Source organism: Antechinus flavipes, chromosome 3 (genome assembly GCF_016432865.1).
Source record: "Antechinus flavipes isolate AdamAnt ecotype Samford, QLD, Australia chromosome 3, AdamAnt_v2, whole genome shotgun sequence".
NCBI classification, from domain to species: Eukaryota; Metazoa; Chordata; class Mammalia; order Dasyuromorphia; family Dasyuridae; genus Antechinus; species Antechinus flavipes.
Window position 1 is genome coordinate 242,095,672 of NC_067400.1, and position 25,440 is coordinate 242,121,111.

At 31.2% G+C, this 25,440-nt stretch overlaps 1 protein-coding gene across 1 annotated transcript in view; it reads left to right on the plus strand.

The window, feature by feature from the left end:
* The first annotated feature begins 2,570 nt into the window (after positions 1-2,570).
* Positions 2,571-25,440, plus strand: part of DSCAM (DS cell adhesion molecule) — an 818,605-nt gene continuing 795,735 nt past the window's right edge. Inside the window, exon 1 of the mRNA XM_051990574.1 lies at positions 2,571-3,165. Coding sequence (XP_051846534.1) covers positions 3,123-3,165 — 43 coding nt within the window. The 5' untranslated portion in view covers positions 2,571-3,122. The remainder of the gene's footprint in view (positions 3,166-25,440) is intronic.

The window sequence follows — 25,440 nt, forward strand, 5'->3', positions numbered from 1 at the left end:
ATCTCTAATAAGTTTCACTAATTCAATAGAAGTAAGATCTAAGAAAACTCAGTTTTTGGAGTGCAGCTCCATTAGACTAAGCCCCCAGAAAGCATTATTCTAATAATTCTTCAGGTTTTTCATTGAATTTCTTCAACCACATCAGCTTATTCTTGAAGAAGGTCTTCCTGACTGCTCTTTCAGAGCAAAGTATTATCCTCTTCCTTGGAACAGTCTCTTCCTCACTTCAGCTCTCATTCTCATGTCTCATGGATCTGCTTTCAGTAGGAACATGAACCTCTGAGTTATAGACCAACAATAACCAATCAACAACCAAGGAATACTGGATTTGGAGCTTTCTTTATCCAGCTGGGCATTTTCCATTACCACCCATTGAGTTAATTTGTATGTTTGAACTGGACTCTGTCCCCTATTCCATAGAGAAGAGTCTTGACTATCCAACTGTAAAGGCTCTTGTGACTGGGAGCCATGTGTTATCTCTTCATCCAGTAACTTCATCCTTCATTTTTGCAGTGCTCTTTCCCTGTCTCAACCATGATAAAAGCCATGAAACTATCTCAACTCTTCCCAGTTACTGGCTATGCCTAATGTTAGAAGAGGGCTTTTTTTCCAGACTTGATTTTGAGATAAAATAAGGCACTCAAAAGTCATTGAAAATGAACAAAAACATGGTTGTTTTGACTTAAGCAAGCTTATACAGCAAAGTTAGAATGGAACATAGCATCTCTAGATGTTTCCCCCACCCCACAAGTTCTATATAAAAACAAATCTGATCACTAGGGAGCGGGGCCAATAAGTTTTCAGGAATCATTTTGTTGCATTCTAGGGGAAACTAAACACTGTTTAGGGGAAAGAAGAGAACCCTGGTCCTATCCCAGTATACATGGAGTATTTTTCTTTATAGATCTCTTGGAATTACCTGTTCTCTGACCAATAATGAGATTGGTCAAAGGGCATATTCATGTAGACATACAAACACACATGTGTGTAAAAATGTATATATATATGTGTGTGTGTGCATACATATGTATATATATGTGTGTGCTTATTGGAAACACACACATATATACTTATATATGAGTGTGTGTTTTTACACATACAGGCATACAAAGATTCCTTTGAGCAAATGCACAATGACTTTAGTATTTTGTTGGTTACTTTAAATGGAGTACTGTGATTAATTGATTGGCTCTTGAACTTTGCTAATGCTATTTCTTCATCTGATTTTCATATTGATTTATTTATTTTATTTCTCTTCGGATTTTTTATAGATAAAAAAGAATGTGATATGATAGTATAAAAAATAGTTTTAGAGTCTTAGATGATTAGATCAACTCTTAGACCTGTTATTGTCACTTACCTGGGTGACTTTAGTCAAATTGCTTAATCTCTCTGGACTTCAATCTCCTCATCTGTAAAATGAGTATATTGGTATAAATTATTTTTATAAAGTATCATAACTTTAAATCTATGTGAAGAGATTGTATTCTTACCTAGAATTATTGTTCTAGTGGTCTGATGATCTGGTGAATGAGGAAATTGTTTGGGACAAGCTTTTCTGGCATAACACAAGGTAGGTGATAGGCTGTAATAGTCAACATGATTATGGTCATCTTAATAAGTCTCAGAGTTCTTTCTTTGGAAGTCATGATTTTGGAAACCTTTTTGTCTAATCTTGTATGAAGGATTTGGACTTTGGGCTTGCTTTTTTTAGTTATTATTATTATTATTAAGATTTGGAAGGTCCTGTGTTTATGTGGGTATATGTATATGTATGTGTGTATTTCCTAGTTAATTTTTGTATGTATGTGCAGGAGATACATGGAACATTGGCTTTGTTTGCAAAAGGAAACTCACTAGTTACCTTATGAACATGTTTTCATTGCCAGAACTCTCTTTGCTTTTGAGCACCCATTCATGGTTACTTAATTTGTCAGGCTTTTGTGCCATAAGTCATTCTTAAGTACATGAAGAATTACATGTGTGCTTTAACTTTTACCTGCATCATATTATGGCTTTTGGAACAATATCATATAATCAGAATACTATCAATTATTTATTGACTTTTTAGTGAATGGGGGCCTGTGTTCGCTTTTTTAATAGAGCTGGTTATATATTTACAATTACAGCTGCTAGTGTTTTGTTTTCAAAATGTTTTTATGTTAATTAAAAATCAGCCCTTAAATCAAAAAATTATCATAATATACAATATCTGATACTCCTATTTTCCTTTAGAAATACAAATAAGAATCTCTTGGAAAAAGAAAACAAAGAAATCTCTATTAGTCTGGAGATTTTATTTCAAAGATGCAAAAAACTTCACCATTACCTCTGCATATCTTGCTACCTTCCTGAATCATTTCCCTTTAACGTGTCTTATTAAGTGCTGATAAGGCAATAGCTAAAAATAACCAGCTGTCAAATCATTATTTAAGCCTATTGGAAATTATTCTAAATTACTCAGTGCTGTTGGTTGGCTTCCCACTCACCACCAATCCTGCCTCCACTTCAGCTGCGAGTGCTCTACTGCTGCTTTAAGACTGCAGAACGCTACAAAGGACAGAGGCATGAGACAGGGTTAATACTTAGCTCTGAGTCTCAGAGGCAGAGAAGGTTAGCTGAGGGATCAATGTGATTAAAGCTGTAGGAGAGGAAAGATGTGCCTGTCTGTTTGCTTGCTGCCTGAATGTGGAGGGTGAAGGTTTTGGAACCTGATTTCTGCAGATTCTGGACTGTATATTCCCAGGGATGAGCTCATGCTTGCATTTGAGGATATTTTCACCTGTAGACCTGCTGCTGCAAACCTGCTGCTGTCTCCCTGAGCTAACAACACACCTGGGCTTAAAGCACCCGCCTCCCTCTTTCCTCTGGCTGCATCTTTCTGAAAGAGAAAGCCAGTGAGCAAGTGTCAGTGGAGAAGAGGAGAGACAGATCACTTGCTTTAAGGACAATCAAACACATACACGCATTTTCCAAGCAGCTACACGGCAACCAGCAAAATAAACTGAACTGATCGTTTTCTTAGCTTGTAGCTTTAACCTTGCAGTTGACAAATAGAGAAAAAGAAAGCAAAAGAGTGGAAAGCCAAGCATATAGCTGGAAGAATAGAAAAGAACAGGGGCATGTGGATATTGGCTTTCTCCTTGTTCCAGAGCATCTTGAATGGTGAGTAATATCTTTTATTTGTGATTCATTTAAATGCTGTTAATTGCCAAGAGTGAACTGGGGAATTGTATAATTGGATCAATTGTATTCTCCCCCCTACCCCCAGCATTTGAAACCTTGTCCTGTGGGGGAGGGGGACAGGGAAGGTAGGAGGATAGGATGGGGGAGAAATTGCTCTGTAATCATTTAAGCTAGCTTACCTAGCAAAGTGCCAACCCATTCTCTAACTACAGTACTTGATAGCCACCTCATTCAAAATAAAACTAGTCTTGATGAGAAATGAATAGATTGGGGAAAAATTCTTTACTTCTTTCACAACTAAAACCAGATGGAGAACAATTCAAATCCCTTATCTGAGTATAATGAATAGAACACTGAAACCTTCTAGTTTAAGCTATAAGCATCTTTGCTATTTTGCTTTACAAAATAATGTGGTTATGCTCTGGTACAATTTATTTACAACATTATAAAGGATTTTCTTTAAAATATATTTTTTCACTCTTCATCTCTTACTTCATCCCTAAGAAGGTGCTACTCAGTATTCCTAACACTAATTTATGTAAAAATATGCAGTGATAAGCATTACGTCATTTGATGTGCTTACAAATCTTGACATTTATAAAGTTGTGAAAATGTAATAATTGAATGAAGTAAATATTTTGGTTTTTCCCCATAGAAATTTGATATTTTGAAGGATTGTCTTCTTAAGAATTTAAATAGCTATTAGTACTTAATGATGTGCACACAATCACTGTGTACAATACCTTAACTTAGTATGACAGAAATATAAACGTACATATTGATGGTTTTCTCCCAACATCAAAATGATAGGAAACTACTGGTTTGGGGCATAGCTTGAGAATAGCTGCAGTTTTGAATTACCATTTCAAATTTCTGCACACAGATCAGTCTAAAATTCATTACATGCTGACAGTTAAAATTAAATAATTAAGCAGAATTGACTCCTTAGAAAGGGAGAGAAAAAGAAAATATTGTTTTGTGCATAAACCCTAAGAAGCCAGGGAGAATGTGAGATTTTCCTGGAAGAGACAAATGAAACTGAGTGCAGGCTGAGAAAAAATGCTAGTTAGGTATACATTTTTATTTATTAAACTACCTATTAGATGAAAATATATACTTATAACCATCTCTGTGTATATATATGTATATGCATATATACTAACAAAATTAAGGAAATATGCCTTAAAATGACTGCATTTTAAAAGAAAAATGAAAACTGAATTATAGTGCAAAAATTATACTATATTGCCTGTTCATTGAACAAACTGTTCATAAACTTGCATTTTGAAATTTTCAGTAAAGCATTACAACAAATTTGACATTATACTCCATCCCCACCCCCCTTTCCTCAGAGGGTACTATACCTTGTCTACATCCTCTGTGGAATTTTACCTTAGGGGAATATATTTACATTAGAGCATACATAGTGTGATGCATCATGGAAGTTATGATTTAATATGAAATGAAGAAATATTGGAATATTGTCATATAAATAAACATATAAGATATTATTTAAGACCTCTCTAATTTGTCAGCATGGATCCTTGAATTCATCATAATAAAGCTCATGATTTTAGAAAAATTTAAAAAAATCCCATTCTCTTGAGAGACATGACACCTTTTGATTGACATGATAATATAGGTTGCTTTTATTATTATGAATGTTAAGTTGTATCTACTTACATTCTAAGATCCATAATGTAAGATGAGAAATCAACCATTATTTTTCTGTATTTTTGTACGCATAGAGATATACTAAACATGTGTATGGTTTTTGATCAGTATTTTAAAAAGATAATGAAAACGGTCTTGATATTATGTTTAAATTGTATAATCACTGAATAATTATAATCTAGAAATTATTAGTTTGGTGTGTATGTTATACAAAATAGCTTTTGCATGATGGACTTCATATTAAATCCACCACTGTGTCTAGACACACACATATATGTATATGTAACATACACATACACAGTCATTGTGGGTAGTCTTTTTCTATCACTTTCTCAAAAGACCTCTTAAAATATATTGATAATGAATATTACCTTAAAGCATTCAAGTACATTATCTATTATAAGATATACCTAGCCAATAAAAAATGGCTATTTTATATGCTGTATTGTGTTTTTAGTTTCCTCCTTTCTGTGTGACCAGGTTAAAACAAAACAAAACAAAACAATAAAACCCTACAACCTCCCAAACAAACAAACAAAAGCCCGGGGCTTTGAGCTCTTTTACAATTATTGCCAAGCTGCTTTAAAGATTTCCCCAATGAGTGGTGATATATAGATAAACATAATCATACCACATATCCCAACATAACATAAGATTATATAAAAGAGTTCAGTTTGGTATGCATTTTTTCCCATTTGGACATGCTTTGAAAAGCTATAAATACATACGTCTAATCACACTAAAAGAGAGATTAGATGTTTGTCTCACTTATTATTTTGAAATAATGAAAAAATACATATTAAAATATTTTGATACCTGAATACATTGACTAGTAGGCCCCAAACTGCAATTGATTTGGCATAAAATTACTTCAATTAATTTGAGCTTAAACAGATTGACATTTTGAGTTTTTATTAAAAGCTACTGAGTATTTTGAATATTAATGTGCTTTAATAATATGTTTTTAACAAAGGTTATATCCAGTACTTCAGTATTCTCATAGAAAAAAAATCTGTGCTTTTTGGTTAAAAAGATGCATGATTATAGGACAGTTTGAAATTTAGGTCAAATAACTTTAAGTTGGAAATTCAATATTTTATTAGATTAAGCTCTTGAATAAATTATCACATGTATTCTTTTCAAGTATGATATCAATAATAAGTTTAAAGATGAAAATTGTCAAGTGTTTTGAGGGTCTCATATGTATACTTTTATAAGTTCTGCATGTATGCATATAAACAATGCATATATAACCCCAATTTATTTTAATGAAGTACTAAGGATAATTTCATATTTGTTATGCATGTTATTGATTATTGGATTATTGATTCGAACTTTAGAAAGTATATTTAATGGAAACAAAAGTACATTTAATGGAAACAAAATTATTTATATGTGCTTATATGAGCAATTAGTATTTCAGACATATTCATTTTTATTTCTATTTGTGTTTATCTGGAACACAACTAATGATAAACATGTATATCTATACACATATATGTAAATAGATTATGTGTTCTCTTTCATTGCCCTTGCCTTATGTGCTGTTTCACATATATATAACCATAGATATGCACATATGTCTATGTATGTATGTATATTTGTACATATTATGTGTGGCAATATTAATAATATATGCATATATAAATACAATTAAATGGTTTCTAATTATACACACACAGACAATTACTATTATCATTCTCTGATAAGCAAACCAAGTTTGAGATGAAGATTAGATGGGTTGCTGGTGTAAACACAGCTATTGAACAATAAAATGAGATATGCTGAATCTTTCTGGACTTCTCAGTTCCTAATATGGAATCTGACTGCATTCCTAGACCTATGTTCCCAGGCTTTGGCATTTTCTTCTCTGGATGGAACATATTACCTCATTAAATCTACTTGAAAACTTTACCTTACATTACCTTGGCACACCTTTTTTCCTTTAGCTTGATTTCATTAGTTTTTAATTAAAAAAAAAAAGAATGAGTACATGATGACAATTTTTATTTAATCTGGTTGTTTTTGCCTACTCATCTTGAGGAAGCTAGATATAGATTTTGTATCCATTTTTGTACCTCTGGACTTAGGATATTGTGTGCCTTCTGTAGGGGATAAAAATGCTCAGTACAAGTTACACTGTGATTAATGATAGGAATTCCATTTCTTTTTTACATTTGATTGTGTGCTCTATTACTTCATGGAACTCATTGAATTTACAAGGAAAAACTGATACACTATGTTCGTTGTGAAGGAGGGGAAGAATCCCCACTAAAAATTGCCACTCTTATGTTCCTGATTCATAACTCCTAATGTGCATAATTATGTATATATATCTAAAAAGTCTTTTGTCATGGATGTGAATCTTGGGAAGAAGATATGAAAAGCATCTCAAATGAATTTATGATAATCTCTAAAAATAAAGCACAGCAAACAGATATCCCATGGGAAATTTCTTTTATGTATATATTAGTATGTGTATGACTTCATGCATTGTCACCAGTGCTCTCCATGCCTGGAATTCTCTTCCTCCTTATATTCAATTCCTGATTTCCCTGGCTTCATTCAAGTTCCAACTAAAATTCTACCTTCTGTGAGAACTTTTTTCAAACCCCCTCAATATCAGTGCCTTTCTCTTAAGATTATCATCCATTTATCCTGTACATATCTTATTTTTTTACGTGGTTGTTTTTGTGTAGTCTCCAAAATTAGACTATGATCTCACTGAAAGCAGGAACTATCTTTTTGCTTTTTCTCTTTCTGTCTTTCTTTTTTGTATACCTAACACCTAGTATAGGGTTTGGCATAAAGTAGGAACTTAATAAATGTTTGTTGATTGACTGCAAAAACTTTCATATCCTATGATGTGTGAAATAACACAAAATGACAAATATTTAAGTTAAATTGACATCAATGCTAAGAATTTATTAAAAAAGAGAGCACCCAAAATTCTTATTCTAAAATGATTAATTAATTTTATAACAGGAAATTAAATATTATTTTCAAAGGTAAGAACTCACATTTTTGATTTTTGCTTTCTGCAAAATGAGAGAAATTTTAGTAAAGCCCAATCTATAGTTAATATTAATCTGCATATTACAAAAATTCCTTTATAGAATTTTTAAATGTACTACTTAGATACAAATCAGAAACATCTGACTATTTACTAAGGCTGTCAGAGATTGTTACATGCTTTATACATGTCAAGTATTTTATTGTCATAGGACACTAGTGGGCAGCAAAACACACAAAACAGGTAATATTTCCCAATAGCAAGAGGAAAATAAGTCTTCTATATATAGAATGTGTGGTGTTTTTCCTGAATATTTTTGTTATGTTGACTTCTGAAGTTCATTTCAATCCACTTTCTCTTCTATAAAAGCAATGATAACAAATAACATAGAGACTGTGGAAATATTTGTTTTCAGGTTTGAAAATGAGTGATATTTTGGAATAAAAAAGTTACAGAAGAGATGCTTAAGGTAAAGAAGGTTATGCACAAGCTCCTGAAAATATTGTGTATTTTGTTATATAAGTACCTATGAGACAGAAATCAGGTTGGAATTCTAAAAAGGAATTCCTAATCTATTTTTGTTATGTACATACCACTTTGGCAATCTGGTGAATCCTGTGGTCTCAGAAAAATATTTTTAAATACATAAAACCAAATACATAAGATTATAAAGGAAACATATTGAAATACAATTTATCAAAGTATTTTTAAATTCATGGACCACAGATTAAGAACTGCTGTTTTAGAAGATTGCCATTCTTAGATACAAAATTTCCAAGAGAAATTGTCCCACTCTCCAATGCTGCAGATCAACTGACCTTCTAATGTGATTCCAGAAAGCAATGGTTGCTAGTGATAATCACTTATAGGAGTAATGTTAATAGATGACATTTTATCAATCTAATATAGCAGCAGTTTATGATTTGGGCACTAAGAAAGACTAATTTACCTCCAGGCAACCTGAGTCGCAAATGCTTGCTTGTTCCTCTCTCCTCCCTTCCACCCTCCTCCTCTCTCCCTTTTAATTCTCCAGATTTCAAATATTTTAGAATAGCACTTCCTTTTATTTACCCCATGTTTTTATTACTACTATTTCTTCTTTTTTAAAAAAAAATTTGAAATAAAAAATTGAATGTTTCCTTTTTTCATAAATATATTTCATTTTCCCATGAAATACAAAAGAATATTATTACTTATAATCAAACATACACATATATAGACAAAGATCATTTTAACTTTACTTTGTGAAACATTTCCATAATGTTAATTTAGAAGTGAACCTGTGCATTTTTCCTTTTATCTTATTATAAAGAAATAAATTATTTGCTGAAGAATTTATTGGATAAGTATTAGATTTTCTCATTTCTTCATAATGGCTCAAATTAGGATATTTGACATATTTGCCCTTTTTCAATCTTCATCTTTTAAAGACTATTTTTTGTCATTTGTATTAAGTAATATATAATAGGAAATAAGAATGCACAGACTAATTTAGAAGCTTTCATTTTGATGTATCCACGTGCGTAAACAGTATGACTTTAAAGCCTGAAAATCTATGAAGTCCTATGAAGTCTCAAAAAATCAAAAAATAAAACCAACATTTATCATCGTGGCCTTTGGAAAATGTTATTCATGTATGAATAAAGGCTTCTTTGAAGAATATGTTGGGAAAAATATCTTAAATTTTATTCATTTGCAGAAAGTATATCATTATTTTCTTAACTATTCCATTGATTGTTGGCCATCTATTAAATATATTTTTTAAATAACTGAACTAAATTTAAATAACTATCTTCAGCTAAGTGAGGAGAAAAACCTAATATATATAACTAAAAATATAGGATTTGCTTAAATGGCTGATAGACTTTTTATTGTCAAAATCAGCTATGTTTTATAGGTTTCTTATGTTGTTATTTATCTTTTAATTTTTATCATTTGATTAGTTATCAATTTCTATACTTTTGAATTATGCAAATTATATTTTAATATTATATAGTGAAAGGCAATGTACTACCCAGAATCTAAGATTTAAAAGCAGGAAAACTTTTGACCTCAGACAATGGTTTTTTGATCCTTGACAAATCCCTTAATATCTGTTTGCCTCAGTGTCTCATCTATAAAATAGGAATAAAATGATAATAAGGTTGTTGGGAAGAACAAATGGGATGATATGATTAAAAAACCACTTAGCATAGGGTCTGGCATATAGTAGGCACTATATAAATCTTTATTTTCTCTCTCCTGCAAGTGCAAGTTTAAGACTAATAAATATAACAAGAAGCTTTTTTTTTTTTAAAGTGGCTATTATGTTAATACAAAATAATTGTTCATACCTAAAATCCCTATTAAGTTATTTTTTTTTCCCTTCAGAAGTCAATTAGATTTAAAACTTTGTCAATAGACTTATATTTGTAAAATCATTATAAAGATGCAGAAATTATGTTTTGGAAAGGTGATGAGGATAAAAAAGAGAATATATGAGCATATTTCCTTTATATCTAATAACTACCTTCTTAGAGCATCAAAACACAGAATTTCAGAGTGAAGATCATAAAAAATCTTGGTTGATTGTTGATTATTTGCTTTGGATTTTAAAGAAAGGCAGTAAATTAAAGACTATCTGATGAATATGGAATTTAATATATATGTGGTTTTAGAATATTGTTATGAATAAACTTTATCACATTAAATAATTATTAAACTGTATTATATGTAATACATAAAATACTAAATTTAGTAAGATATATTTTTATTTTGAATAGTTACTTAGTCTGAGTGGGGAAAAAAGCCTGTAACAGAAACAAAACAGGATAGTATTTCCTAAAAACAAACAATGTAGGGGCAGCTAGATGGGGCAGTGGATAGAGCATCAGCCCTGAAGTCAGAGGAACCTGAATTCAAATCTGGCCTCAGACACTTAACATTTCCAAGCTGTGTGACCCTGAGCAAGTCTCTTAATCCCAATTGCCTCAGAGGAAAACCAGTGTGTGTCAAGCATGACAAAACTCTTAAAAAGAGCAAAATTGTGATCGAATTTCTCTGAGAGGAGAAGCAATGGCTTCAGAGACCATGACTGCTCCAGGTGAAACAAAGTCATGAATATGAAATCTAGTAAGGTACTAACACAACTAATGGAAACTTCTTCTAAGAGGAGAGAAAAGAACTCCCAATCACTAGAAATGAAAGGAATAAATATAAAAAGATACAGAAAAAAATTAAAGGCCTTTTTTTTGAGATGTACTGAATTTTTAAAAAGTTTAAATTATGAATCAAGTAATTAGTAAATAGCATTGAAGGACATTAACTTTTATCAAGTACTTGGAGTAAAAGGAAGAATGGATAGTAAGAATGAAAGGAATTGGGAACATAAAAGATGATGCCTGAATTCTAGATTGGGTCTGACTTACTCCAGTCCTATGATAATTTAGTTCCAATTGTAGAAAGAAATAAAACATTTTAAAATTATTCAATAATAAGGAGTTTGTATAAAAGCCTAGATATTAATGGCATTCTGAATAGATTCACATTATTGCTTGATCGGTAGTTGTCAAGGTGGTCATAAGGAAGATGAAGTGAAACAGAAGGGAAATCCTTTAAACCAATGTTACAAATCCTAAGAAGACACCTGTATGGATCTATAAACCAAATTGTGGAACATGGTAGTAGCAATGTCACTAGGAATAGAGAATATGCAAAGAGAGCATAGAAATTGGCCACCACTTCATTATATATTTAGATATATGTACAATCTTTACATGTATCAATTTGTACATGTATGTATCTATATACACATGTGCACAGCATATATGTTGCAAGAACACTTTTCAAGGACCTTTATAGTTTTCTTAACAATGAATTATTTTGACTACACGTTATTTTAGAGGCTCTTTATTCTCCTTCCCCCGACATGAGCATGCTGTTAGCTCAAAAAGTTGTTATTTTAAGATATAGAATTATTTCTTTTTTGGTGGCAAAGAGAAGTCTTCTTTGAGACACATATCTTAACAGATCTTAACCTGTCGAGATGTTAGCATGTAGTGATAGGGCCTGATTTGTTGTGGTTGTGGTTTTTCATTTTTTTTTTTTTTTTATGTTGAGTAATTGTTAGTCTAGTAATCTATGCCAACCTGTTTTTATAGTCTAATACCCCTTTTAGACCTTTATGCAGTTTCCCATTGTTTTAGTGATTTCTAACTATATGAAAACATGTAAGTTTAAGTAAATTATTTTACCTCTATAAAATGAAGATGTGTAAAATGATCTCCAATTTTTTTTTTTTTAGGCCTAAATTTAGTTGATAATTTTATTTATTTATTTATTTTTACTATTACATATACAATTTAAAATATTCTTTTGAAAATTTTATATTCCAAATTCTCTCCCTCTGTCCTTTCCTTCTTCCCCCATCAGATATGATAATCAGTTTGATATAGGTTATATGTGTGTAATTATGCAAAATACATTTCCATATTAGTCATGTTGCTTCTCCAAAATAGTAAAAAGTAGTATGTTTTATCTGTATTCAGAGTCTATCTGTACATCAGAGTCTATTTTTCTGAAGGGATAGCATTATTCATCATAATGCTATTGATTATTTTGGATCATTTTATTGCTAAGAATAGCTAAGCCATTCACAATTGATCATCATCACAGTATTGGTATTACTGTGTATAATGTTACATAGTTCTTCTCATTTCACTGCATCAGATAGTAAAATGTTTTCAGGTTTTTCTATGAGCATCCTGCTTATCATTTCTTATAACATAATAGTATTCAATTACAATTCAATTACAATGTGCTAAGTAAGTGGAATTGAGGAGACAGTGGTTAAATCTAGTTTAGCATTGATTTAATCCTACCACAAATAATGGTTCCTAGTGATATAATGATTGGTATATACGCAGTGTGGAACATATAAGGAGGATCTGTCCAGACCAGAAATGACAAGCACACTAAAAGCTTTCTGAGGCTGAGACAGATTCATTCCATCTTCTATCTTTGTGCTGGTTGGAGGCTGAAGTATAAACCTTTGGATTTAGAGACATTCAAAGGGAACTAAAAGCAGAAGCTGGCAGAGGCAAAGGACTAGTAGCAGGAGCTCTCAGAACCAAGGAGAGAGGATAGACCTTCAAGAAAGGTAACTGGGCCCAAGGAAGGAGACAAGACTTTGAAAGAGACAATAAAGGATTTGGACTTTAACTCCTGGCTGCATTTGGAGTGATTACATTGAACTGAAATGAAGGCTGCCTCCAGAAGCCCCCCAAGAAACCTGCTCCCAGAGAATATTACATTTTAGAGAAGAACATTACAAATTACAATTATAACTTGTTCAGCTATTCCCCAGTTGAAGGACATTCAATTTTCAGATACAGAAAGAGCTTCTATAAATATTTTCACTCAAATATGTTTTTCTTTTTAAAATAATCTCGTTGGGATATAGATCTACTAGTGACATTGCTGGATCAAAAGTTATGCACAGTTTGACAGCCTTTTGGACATAGTTCCAAATTGCTTTCCAGAATAGTTGGATTAGTTCACAACTCCAAGTGTGCATTAGCATTCCAATTTTCCCACGTTCCTCCAACATTTATTGTTTTCCTTTTCTGTCATATTAGCCAATTTGATATGTGTGAGGTAGTACCTTAGAGTTGTTTTAATTAGCATTTATCTGATGAAGGATGATTTAAAACATTTTCCCATATGAACTATAGCCAGGTTTGATAGCTTTATCTGAAAATCATCTATTCATATCATTTGACCATTTATGAATTAAGAAATTACTTCTATTTTTATAAATTTGACTCAGTTCTCAATATATTTGAGAAAAAAGGTTTTTATCAGTGACATTTGCTGTAAAAATTTCCCCAGCATTCTGATTTTCATCTAATCTTGGTTGCATTAGTTTTGTTTGTGCATAATCTTTTAAATTTATATGATGAAAATTATACATTTTAAATCACATGTTTTCTATCTCTTGTTTAGTTCTAAATTCTTCCCTTCTCTAGTGTTTCTTGCATGCATAATTTTTTAATGACAGCACCTTTAAGTTTAAATCGTGTACCTATTTTGACCTTATCTTGTTATATATATAATTGTTGCTCTATTTCCAGTTTCTGCTATATTGTTTTCTAGCTTTCCCAGTAGTTTTTGTCAAAATGATTGTTCCAAAAAAATTGGCATTTGGGGCTTATCAAACTCTAAATAACTGTGATTAACAACTACTGTATGTTGTATATCTAATTTGTTCCACCAGTTAACCATTCTATTTCTTTGCCAGAATCAAACTGTTTTAATAGTTACCACTTTAAAAATACACTGTGAGATATGGTATATCTAAACTACCATTCTTCCTATTTTCAAAAATTAATTTCTTTGATCTCCATGAACTTTTGTTTTTCTGGATGAATTTTGTTATTATTTTTTCCTAGGTCTGTAAAATACTTTTTGATAGTTTTATTGTTATAGCACTGAATAAGTAAATTAATTTTGATAGAAGCATCATTTTTATTATATTGACTCAGCCTACCCATGAACAGTTATTATTTTTCAATGGTTTAGTTCTGGTGGGAAAGAAGTTTTGGAATTTGTTCATATAGATAATTGGATTTGTTTTGGCAGGTAGATTTCCAATATATTTTATCGTCTACTGTTATTTTAAGTGGAATTTCTCATTTTATGTCTTGCTGCTGGACTTTGTGGGCAATATAAAGAAATGCTGATGATCATGTGGGTTAATTTTATATCTTGCAATTTTATTAAAGCTGTGAATTATTTCAACTATTTTTTGTTCTGTGATTCTCTAAGTATTATCATGTTGCCTATTCTTATTCCTTCAATTTGATTTTTTTCTTTTTTTGCTATAACTGGAATTTCTAGTATAATATCAGATAAAAATGATCTAAAGGTGCAGCTGGCTTCCTCTGTGATCTTGTTAAATATCCCCATTATAGATAATGCTAGTGGTTTTATACTACTTATAATTTTAAGAAAAAATCAATTTTCCTATGCTCTCATGTTTTTTATATGAATATTGTAATTTGTCAAAAGCTTCTCCTGAATGTGTTGAGATAATTGTATTTCTGTTGGCTTTCCTTTTGATGTGATCAATTATGCTCATAGTTTTTCTGACATTGAACCAGGTCTGCATTCTTGATATGTCCAACATGATCAGAGTATATGATCCCAGAGTGTGATCTCTGATCACAGAGTGTGATCAGAGATCACAGAGAGTGATATGTTGCTGTAATCTTCTTGCAGGTATTTAATTTAATTTTTTTTTTGCATTCATTAGGACAGTTAGTCTATAATTTCCTCTACTTTTGCTTTTCCTGGTTTAATAGCTATAAAAATAATTTGATAAGATTCTCTCTTGCTTATTTTTCCAAATAGTTTTTTTTTTTTGGTCTTGGAATTAATTGTTCTTTAGATATTTGGTAGCATTCACTTGTGAATCCATCTGGTACTGAAAATTTTTTTCTTAGGGATTTCATTGGTGGCTTGTTCAATTTCTTTTTCTAAGATGGGGTTATTTAAACATTCTATTTCATCTTTAGTTAACCTGGGCAATTTATATCTTTAAAAATATTCTCCCATTATTTAGATTGTATAATTTATTGGCATATTACTTGGCAAAAAAGCTCCTAACAATTTTCTTTTCATTGGTGGCGAACTTATCATTTTCATCTTTGATATTTGTTTTTCTTCCCTTTAAAATAAAATCAAAAGCATTTTTTGTTCATAAAACCATTATTTATAATGCTGTTGCTTTTCTTATGATCAGTTTTTATTAATCTATTCTTTGATTTTCAGGATTTCCACCTTGGTGTTTAACTGGAGTTTAAAATTTTTTTCTAGTTTTTTTTTAATTTTTTAATTATGTAAATATTTATAGAAGAAAAATTACCCCTGAGTATTGCTTTGGCTGAATCCCATAAATTTTGGCATGTTGTCTACTTTTTTTCATTCTCTTTAATGAAATTATTGATGGTTTCTGTGATTTGTTCTTTGACCCACATGTTCTTCAGGATTAGATTAGTTAATTTCTAATAAAATTTTACTATATCTTTTCATTGCCCTTGCTTGAATATAGTTTTTAAATGCATTGTGATTTGAAAAAGGTACATTTGATATGGGTATATTTAGTTGTGAGGTTTTTATGTCCTAATCCATGATCAACTTTTGTGTATGTGCCATGTACTAATGAGAAAAAGAGGTTTATTCATTTCTATTCCCTTTTAATTTCCTCCAGAAATCTATCATATTTAACTTTTTAAAAATTCTATTCACCCCCTTAACTTCTTTCTTGTTTATATTTTTGTTCAGATTTATCTAGTTCTGAGGGAGGAAAACAGATTCCCCTCTAGTATATTTTACTTTCTATTTCTTCCTATAACTTATTTAACTTATCCCTTAAAAATTTGGACATTCTATAATTTGGTGCATATACGTTTAGTTTTGTTATTACTTCATTATCTGTGATACCTTTTAGGAAGATCTATTACTGATTTTGCTGTTTTGGAGAGCATGATTGCCACCCTTACTTTTTTTTTTTTTTTAACTTCAGCTAAAGCACAATAGATTCTGTACCAGTCTTTTACCTTTACTCTGTATGTCTCTCTTTTTCAAATATGTTTTTTATCAACAAAATATCGTGGGATTCTGTTTTTTTTTTTTTTTTTATATCCTCTCTGGTTTCCTTTCTCAACATAAGGGTGAGTTTTTCCCACTCCCATTCATGATTATAATTGCTAACTATATTTTCGCCATCCTGTTTTTCCCTTGTTTATTCTTTTCTCTCTCTTTTTATCCTGTACCTCAGTAACAGTGTTTTGATTTTGACAACAGCTTTTCCTAATGCATTCTACCTCTCCAATTTTCCTTTCTTCTTTAAACCTCTTTTCCTCCTACTTCCCTATAGGATAAAATAAATTTCTCTCCCTAGCTGAATTTGAGTTAGTCCCTCTTTGATCCAATATTGATAATAGTAAGTTTCAGGAGATGATTATCTGCCCATCTTTCCCTCACCTCCCATAGAACTTACATGTTTTTTCATGTGAAATAATTTATCCCATCTTTCTCTTTTCTCTCCATGCAGTTCTCTTTCTTACTTCTCATTTTTTTTTATCATTCTATTAATGTTAACTTATACTCATACCTTCTGTCTATGTATATGTCTTTTATATGCTCTACTAATGTTAAAGTTTTTCAGCAATAGAAGTATCAAAATTTCATGTAGGGATGTAAACAATTTAACTGTATTAAATTCCCTATGTTTTGTCTTTCCTATTTATCTTTTTAAGTTTCTCTTGCATCTTATATTTGAAAATTAAATTTTCTGTTGACTTTGGTCCTTTTTATCAGGAGTGCTTAGGTTATTTATTTATTTCTTCATTGAGTGTCCAGTCTGATCCTGAAGGATTTTACACAGTTTTTTCTGTGTAGGTTATTCTTAGTTGTAATCCTTATTCCTTTGCCTTTTGTATTATCAGTCTTACAATTCTGTAATATAGAAACTGCCAAATTTTGTTATGGTCCTAACTGTGGTTTTTTAATATTTGAATTTTTTTTCTTTCTGGTTGTTTCTCTTTTACTTCAGAACTTTGGAATTTGGCTATAATATTCTCAAGGGTTTTCATTTTGGGATCTCTTTAAGGAGATAGGTAGTGGATTCTTTCAAAGTCTATTTTGCTATCTGGTTCAAGGACATCAGGGCAGTTTGCTTGTTAATTTCTTGACATATGATTTTTACCTCTCTCTTTTATTTCATAACGTTTTACTGTTCCAAGTACATGTAAAGACAATCTTCAACATTAGCTTTTGAAAGATTTGTCTTCCAAATTTTCTTCCTCTCTTTCTTACTTCTCCTTTTTCAAAATAGCAAGCAGTTGATTTAAATTAAACATGTACAAGCATATAAAACTTATTTCCACATTAGACATATTATGAAAGGAAGAACAGAAAAAAAAACATGAAAAAAGTGTGTTGGATCTGAATTTAGAGTATATCACTTTTATATCTGGATATAGATAGTATTTTCTATCATGAGTCCTCTGTAATTGTCTTGGATCATTGTATTTTTGAGAAGAACTACCATTTTTCATAATTAATCTCTACAATGTTACTGCTACAATTTTTTTCCTGCTTATACTCTTTATACTTTGTATCATATAGTACAAGTCTTTCCAAGTTTTTTTCTGAAACCTGTCTGTTTATCATTTCTTTATATTTATGTATCCATAACTTGTTTAGCTATTCCCAATTGATAAGCATCCCCTCAATTTCCAATTTGTTGCTACTATAAAAAGAGCTATTACAAAATTTTTTTGTACATGTAGGCCCTTTCCCTGTTGTTTTTATTTCTTTGAGATACAGACCTATTAGTGCTGGATCAAAGGGCATGCGTAGTTTGATTGGCCTTTTGGACATAGTTCTAAAACATTCTCCAGAATGTTTGGCTCAATTAACAACATCAACAAAGCTTTAGTGACTCAATTTTTACACATTTTCTCCAACATTTACAATTTTCCTTTTTTGTCATATTAATTAATCTGATAGATATGAGGTGATACTAAGTTGTTTTAATTTGCACTTTTAAAACAATAAAGATTTAGAGTATTTTTTCATATTACTATTTTCTTTCTTTGATAACTGCTTTTTCATATTCTTTGACAATTTATCAATTGGGAAATAATACATTTGGAATTTACAAATTATAAATTTGGCTGTTCATTATTTATTTGAAAAATAAGGCCTTCATCAGAGTCACTTGCTATAAACATTGTTTCTTAGCTTTCTGCTTTCCTTCTACTCTTGCTTGCATTGCTACGGCTAGTATTTCTCCTCTATGTTCAATAGCTTTGATGATAATGGGCATCCTTGCTTTTCCTCTTATCCTACTGAATAGTATCTTAACATTTTTCATTCTATACTGCTTTGTTTTGGGGTTGAGATAAATATCATTTACTATATTATTTAAAGACCATTTATTTCTATGTTTTCTGGAATTATTAAAACTCTGGATGATTTTTAAAAAGCCTTTTTAAGATGCTAGGAGGAAGGCAATAAATTTCTCTAATTCTTTTGTTCAATAAATAACATTTTTTCCTGTATTTTATAGCATTTCTTTTTCCCTTCTCCTCCTAATCCCAGTTTTTAAATTCCCTTTTCATGTTCCTATTTGTCTGTCTGTCTCTTTCATTGAATATTCCCTTATCTACTTCAAATATGAACTACTATGAAGTTAATAGGATACTTTTTTCATTAGCTTTTTCTATTTTATATAATCTTCATCTTAAGCATCTCTCATATATTATAGTTTCTCTCTCCTTTTTCATAATTTCTTCCCTTGTCTCTATCTTCTCTTTTAATAAGAAATATTTGTCTCATTTTCCCATTTCCATTTCATAATGTCTAATATATTTTGGCATTTTAAAGAGGAATATTTCATATTTCTGCTGCATGAAATTCACATCATTTTCTTGATATTTGATAATTGACATTTAAAATCAGTGACACACATAGCTATGAACTCCGTTAAAGAATAGCTAGCCAATCTTTTATTTTTTTCTTTTTAAGTAGCCCCCATCCCATTCATATAAGATCTTTTTTTACTAATGCACTTGATGCTCAAGATACTCCTTTTTTCAGTTTCTCTAGCAGCTTTTTAAAAGTGATTATGCTAATTAATGTTCAAGTTATAAAGTTATAATTTGATTAATCCTATATGCTAAAAGTTATGAAGACATTTTTCTATTCTCTGGTAATCTTGCGTTTACAGTCTTTTATCTATTATCTGATAGGTCTCAAATTTTTGTTTACATGGATTTTTTTTTTTTTTCATATTAGCTCTTTGTTAAATGGTAAAAGAGAGAGAGAGGCTGTGTTTATAATTTGTTCTCCCAAGCAAGCCTGGAGTATGGGAGCCCTTGGTGAAATGGAAATCCTAGGTAATCAGATCTATTCATGATCTCTTTGTCCATTTTCTCAGGGAAATGTTTTTTGGCCTTCATATTGTGTATATGTGTTTTGCTTTCAAGTTTTCATTTCCTCTGAATATTCTATATTTTTCCTTCTAAATTTTAATGATTTAAAATGTGTTGTTTTTTTAAATGCTTTTTTATTTCTAATGCTAGGTAGTTTACCTGAGGTGATAGTAAGAGCAATCATTTTTTTAATTGATCAATTTAATAGAGTTAAAATAAAACAATTAGCTGTATAAACTGCTTTCCAATTTGTAAAAAAAATTGGAGCATGATCAATTTTGGGGGCCTAAATATGCTGAAAAATTGACATTGATACACAATCAGTATCACACACTAGTACATAGATTGATACACAGATTAGTATCACAAAAAAGTGACAGTAGTGCAATAAGTTAAGTTTGTTCAGTCATTTTAGTTGTGTGCAACTCTTCAAGACTCCATTTAGGTTTTCTTTGGCAAAATTACTAGAGTGTTTTGCATTTCCTTCTCTAACTCTAGAAACTGAGGTCAATAGTATTAAATGACTTCCCAATGATCACATAGCTTGTAAATGTCTGAGGCTGGATTTGAAGTCAGGTCTTCCTGACTCCAAGTATAGTATTCTGTCCACTGTGCCATCTACTCGTCTGGCTCATCTCTGAGTGAGACAAGGCTAGTTATCTTAGATTTTTTTCATTCATCTTTTACCTTAAAAATTACTGAAAATAGGATAGTAAGAATAAGATCACTCACTCATTCAGATTTATGACAGAGAGTTGACAATAATTTTAAATCATTAATACATTTTTTTTGTGCATTTTTTGGTACTCATCCTCCCTGGAAATCCTTTCTTAAGAACCTTTTTATTTTTTAAAATGTTTATGAAGGCACTTCAGTTTGTGTGATAACATGTTTTCCATTTTCTTGCTGTTCCTTGAGAGAAGAGGAAGAAGAAAGTCATTGAGGTACAGAATCTGTTGAGCAGGTTTGACTTCCATCTCCTACTGTGTCATTTTCTGCCTTACCTCTAATCTTTGAGAAAAAAAAGAAGAAGAATTAAATTGGATCTCATATCTGACTATTGCCTTCCATTTTGTGTTTAACTTTTCTTTTGCCTGATCTCTAGTCTCTGGGGAAAGGCATGGCAACTTCTATTCAATGATGAATGTTCTTATAATTTCTCTTACCTTTCACATTCCTGTGACTTTGAAATTCCTTATATCATCACCCAAACCCTATTCTATATGCCCCATCATCTAATTTCCTATCCATATGACCTTTAAACCTCTTTCCCCAAAGCTTGATGAGATTCCAACTACCCCTGCTACTTTCCCCTTGGAAATACTTGTTCTATAGGCAATAAAATTCTCTTCATCTTCAATATTTTCCTTTCCCATTCAATCTCCTATCACTTAATGAAATCTGGCTCTCTTCTGATGATACAATTTTCCTGCATGCCCTTTCAAATATTGACTACACTTTTGTTCATTCCTTTTGGCTCACTGGCCAAGGCAAATAAATGGAAATATTACTTGCTCCCCAATGTTACTTTCAGGTTTCCCCCTCCCTCCATCACTCAATAACTGTTCTCCTTTGAGGTTTAAGCTATTAATTCTATTACTCAATCAAAACCCTGGATCTATAATCCTCTAGATCACTCTACTTTGTTCCTCATACTTGGTTTACATTTTTTTTCTCTCTCTCGTCTTGCCTTTATACTAAGGGGACTTCAACACACACACTTTGACATGCTGAAGCAAATACCATAAATATTTAGTTCTTTAACATACTAATTTCTTAGAACCTCTTCTTCCTCTTTATCTCTTAACATATGCAAAAATGATAATGAATTTCATTTTGCCATTTCTCAAAAAGATGTTGGTTTTTTTTTTTTTTTCATGTTCAAGATTTCTAAAAGCTCCTTAACTAAGTATAATCTGTTGGCTCTCCAACTCTTTATTTTCTGTAACCAAACAATACTCTTCATCTATACCAAGCCCCCAAATTCCTTAATTCTTCTCTCTTTGACAATCTTTTTTCCAACTCTCTTTTCTCCATCTTGATCCTTTATTGAATCAGTTCAACTTTAGACTGTTTTCTTCTCTTGAGTGTCCAACCCCCACTTATATTGTCCATTATACTTTACCCAATATCAACCTTGACTGACACCTACCACTACTACCTTCATTCATTGTTCTGCTCAACAACAACAAATATATATATATATATAAAACTTTTATGACAAAATTTGTTATACAACTTGTGTTCTGGCTGTTAGGCAATCCTTCTATACTTTCTCAATTCACTATCCAACTCTCCAGAGGAGCTCTTCTAAACCTTTTTAACCTCTTCAAACCTCTTATGGCTTCCTCTCTTCCCCCATAATTTTTGTTGAGAAATTTCATATTTTACAGAAAAAAACTTAAGGATATTCACTATCAGTTTCTTTCTCATCTCATATCATTCATAAGTCTTCTGCCATTCTCTCTTGTCTTTCACAAAAGGATTGCCTTGCTTTTTATTAAAAACAACCTCTATGCATATACTAACAATCCCATCCCATTCTGTCTTCTCCAGTGATTGCTCTCTCTATTATCTCTACTCTGTTATTATCTTCATTTTTTCCCTGTCTATTGGTTCCTTCTCTGCTACTTATAAACCAACTCACATCTACATTATACTTAAAAAAAAAACTCACTTGATTTTTCCATTCTCAATAACTACTGTTCTTAATCTTTTCTGATAAATATAAATAAATTCCCTGAAAAGTCTATTTTCAATAAGTGCTCTCCTCTCTTTATCTTACCTCTTACAATCTAGCATTTTGCCCCAAATAGTTTTTTCCAAATTTATCATTGATCTTTTAATTGACAACCTTTTCTTAATCCCCATTTTTCATATTTTCTCTGCAGTTTTTTCTTTTTAAAAATTTTATTTATTGAACTAAATATAAAATAAGAAAAAAATAGAGAAAAGACTGAAAAGAAAAACAAAATATAAAACAAAATATTGTCATGTGCCCAGCAGAACATCATGGAAGATTCATTTCAAGAAAGCATGCATAGTAATAGCAGAAATTATATTCATGAATGTCTGTTTTTTTTTTTTTTTGCTTCCTTCTTTTGTTCTCTGTTGTGTACTTTTTACTTTATTCTTTTCCCCTTTTCACTTCCTACTTCCCCCAAGCAATCTACAAATAAGCACAGATATGTTTGTATGTACAAATATGCACATATACATATATATACACATATATGTATATTCACATCTACTCAGACTCACTCATGTATATATATCTATAAACATGCATCCATGAACCCACATGCATACATGCCGATATATTCAAACACATACACATTCATGTAAATATGCATTTGCCCATATGTGAACATGCATCTAAAATAATACGAATATATGAGACATATAATTTAGATTTCTCTCTTGATTGAATCTTTAAGTTTGATTTTGACATCAATAATTACTAGCCCTACTTTTTTTTTCTTAAAAATGTCTATTCCTGATCCTTGTAGTGCTTCTGTATATATCTCTTATTTCCTATTTCTACTTTAATTCTGCTCCTTAACTTACTTTGCTATTACTTAATTTTCCCTCACCCATGGATTCCTCCTTTATCTTCTCCCTTCCCTCTTCCCTTCCCTCTTTATCCCTTTCCTACTAATCTATACACTTTGTCTCACTACTACTACTCTTCTACACTCGACCTTATCCTTTATCCATTTCCCATTAATCTACACATGTTGTCCTACTGTCATAAATCTACATAAATCCTTCTATACTCCATATTACCTTATTCCTTTCTTCCTTTCCTTGCCCTTTATTTCTTTATAGATTTTTGAGGATGCTATACCCTTCATGATTTTGTTGACTATTTAAGCTATTCTTGATGTAAGTTTTGAGAACTACAAGCCCTTCTCCTCTCTCTAATGCCTCTGTGTTTATTCTTTCTCTGTACCTCATTTGAATAACATAATTACTATTTTAACTTAACTTTTTAAAACTATTTTTAAAAACTATTTTAACTTAAATTTTAACTGTCAAAAAAAGACAATTTTTGAGTATAAAAGGAATCAGATCATACTCTGTCCTAATCTTTTTTTTTTTAACTACCCAATCACTTTTGTCAAACTTAAACATATGGTATACCTTTTTATGTAACCAAATATAAACAATTTGTTCCTGTTAAGTCCCTTGAAATTAATCTTTGATATTGGCTCTTATATGTTAAATTTCATATTAAGTTTGGGTTTAGTTGAGACAGTCTGCAAGTTTTTTGAATGTCCACTTTTTTCATTCAATATTATGGATAATTTTGCTAGATATGCTATTTCAGACCATAGGCCTAATTCTTTTGATTGCCAGTATATATAATTGCAGGATCTGCAGTCATTTATTATGACTGCTGATAAGTCCTGTACATTTTTATTTATAGTTCCAGCTTATTTAAATTGCTTTTTTTCTTGTTTCTTGCAAAATTTTCTCTTTGATCTGGGGTTTCTAAATTTGACAACAATATTCTTATGTATTTTCTACAAAGGATCTCTGAGGTGGTGATTGATGGATTTTTTCTATTTCTACTTCCCCTCTTGTTTTATTATTCTAGGACAATTGTCTTAGATTATTTCTTGCTTTATTTTGTCAAAGCTCTTTTTCTGATCACAACTTTAAGATAGACTAATTATTTTAATATTTTCTCTTCTTGATCTGTTGTCCAGATATTGTTTTTCTTATAAGACATTTCACAATCTGTTCTATTTTTTTATTTTTCATATTTTGTTTAATTATTTCTTGGTCTCCTAATGAAATAGTACAGTGTTTTTCCCCTTCCCAAATCTATTTTTCAAAGAATTATTTTCTTCTTTAAGGCTTTGTATTCTCTTTTCTAATTGGTGAACTTTTTTCATAATCTTTTTTTATTTTTATTTATTTTTAGTTTTAATTTTTCCTCAGTCTCTCACTTTTTTATTTATCTATTTATTAATTCATTTATCTGTCTATTTATTCATTCATTCATTCATTTATCTATCTATTCATTCATCCATTCATTGCAGAGGGCATTGGGGTTAAGTGACTTGCCGATGGACACACAGCTAGGATGTGTTAAGTGTCTGAGGTCAAATTTGAACTCAGGTCCTCCTGACTTCAGAGCTGGTGCTCTATCCACTGAGTCATCTAGCTGCCCCTATTTTAAAATTCTTTTTGGAGTTCTGTAAATTTTCTCTGGGCAGGTATCGATTCTTTGGGGGTAAAAAAGGCTTTATTAGCTTAAGTATCCTCTTCTGAAGAGGAACGACCCCCCTCCAGTCTTTCCTATTCCCATAGTAAGTTTTTATGGTTGAATTCTTTTTTCTTTGATGGACTCATTTTTTTCCCAATGAGAAATATTTGTTTAAGGACCTCTAATCTTGGAATATAGGGGTGGTATCTGTAGCTTCACTTTAACTCTCTCCTCTGACCTAGAACCCTTAATCAAAAGCTCCACCCTCCTTCAAGTGCCCACAGACAGCAACATCCATGCCCCACTGCTTCTGCACTCCCAGGGTGTGCTGAATCCTTCTTGCCCACTCTCAGTAGCACTGGTGGGCCTGG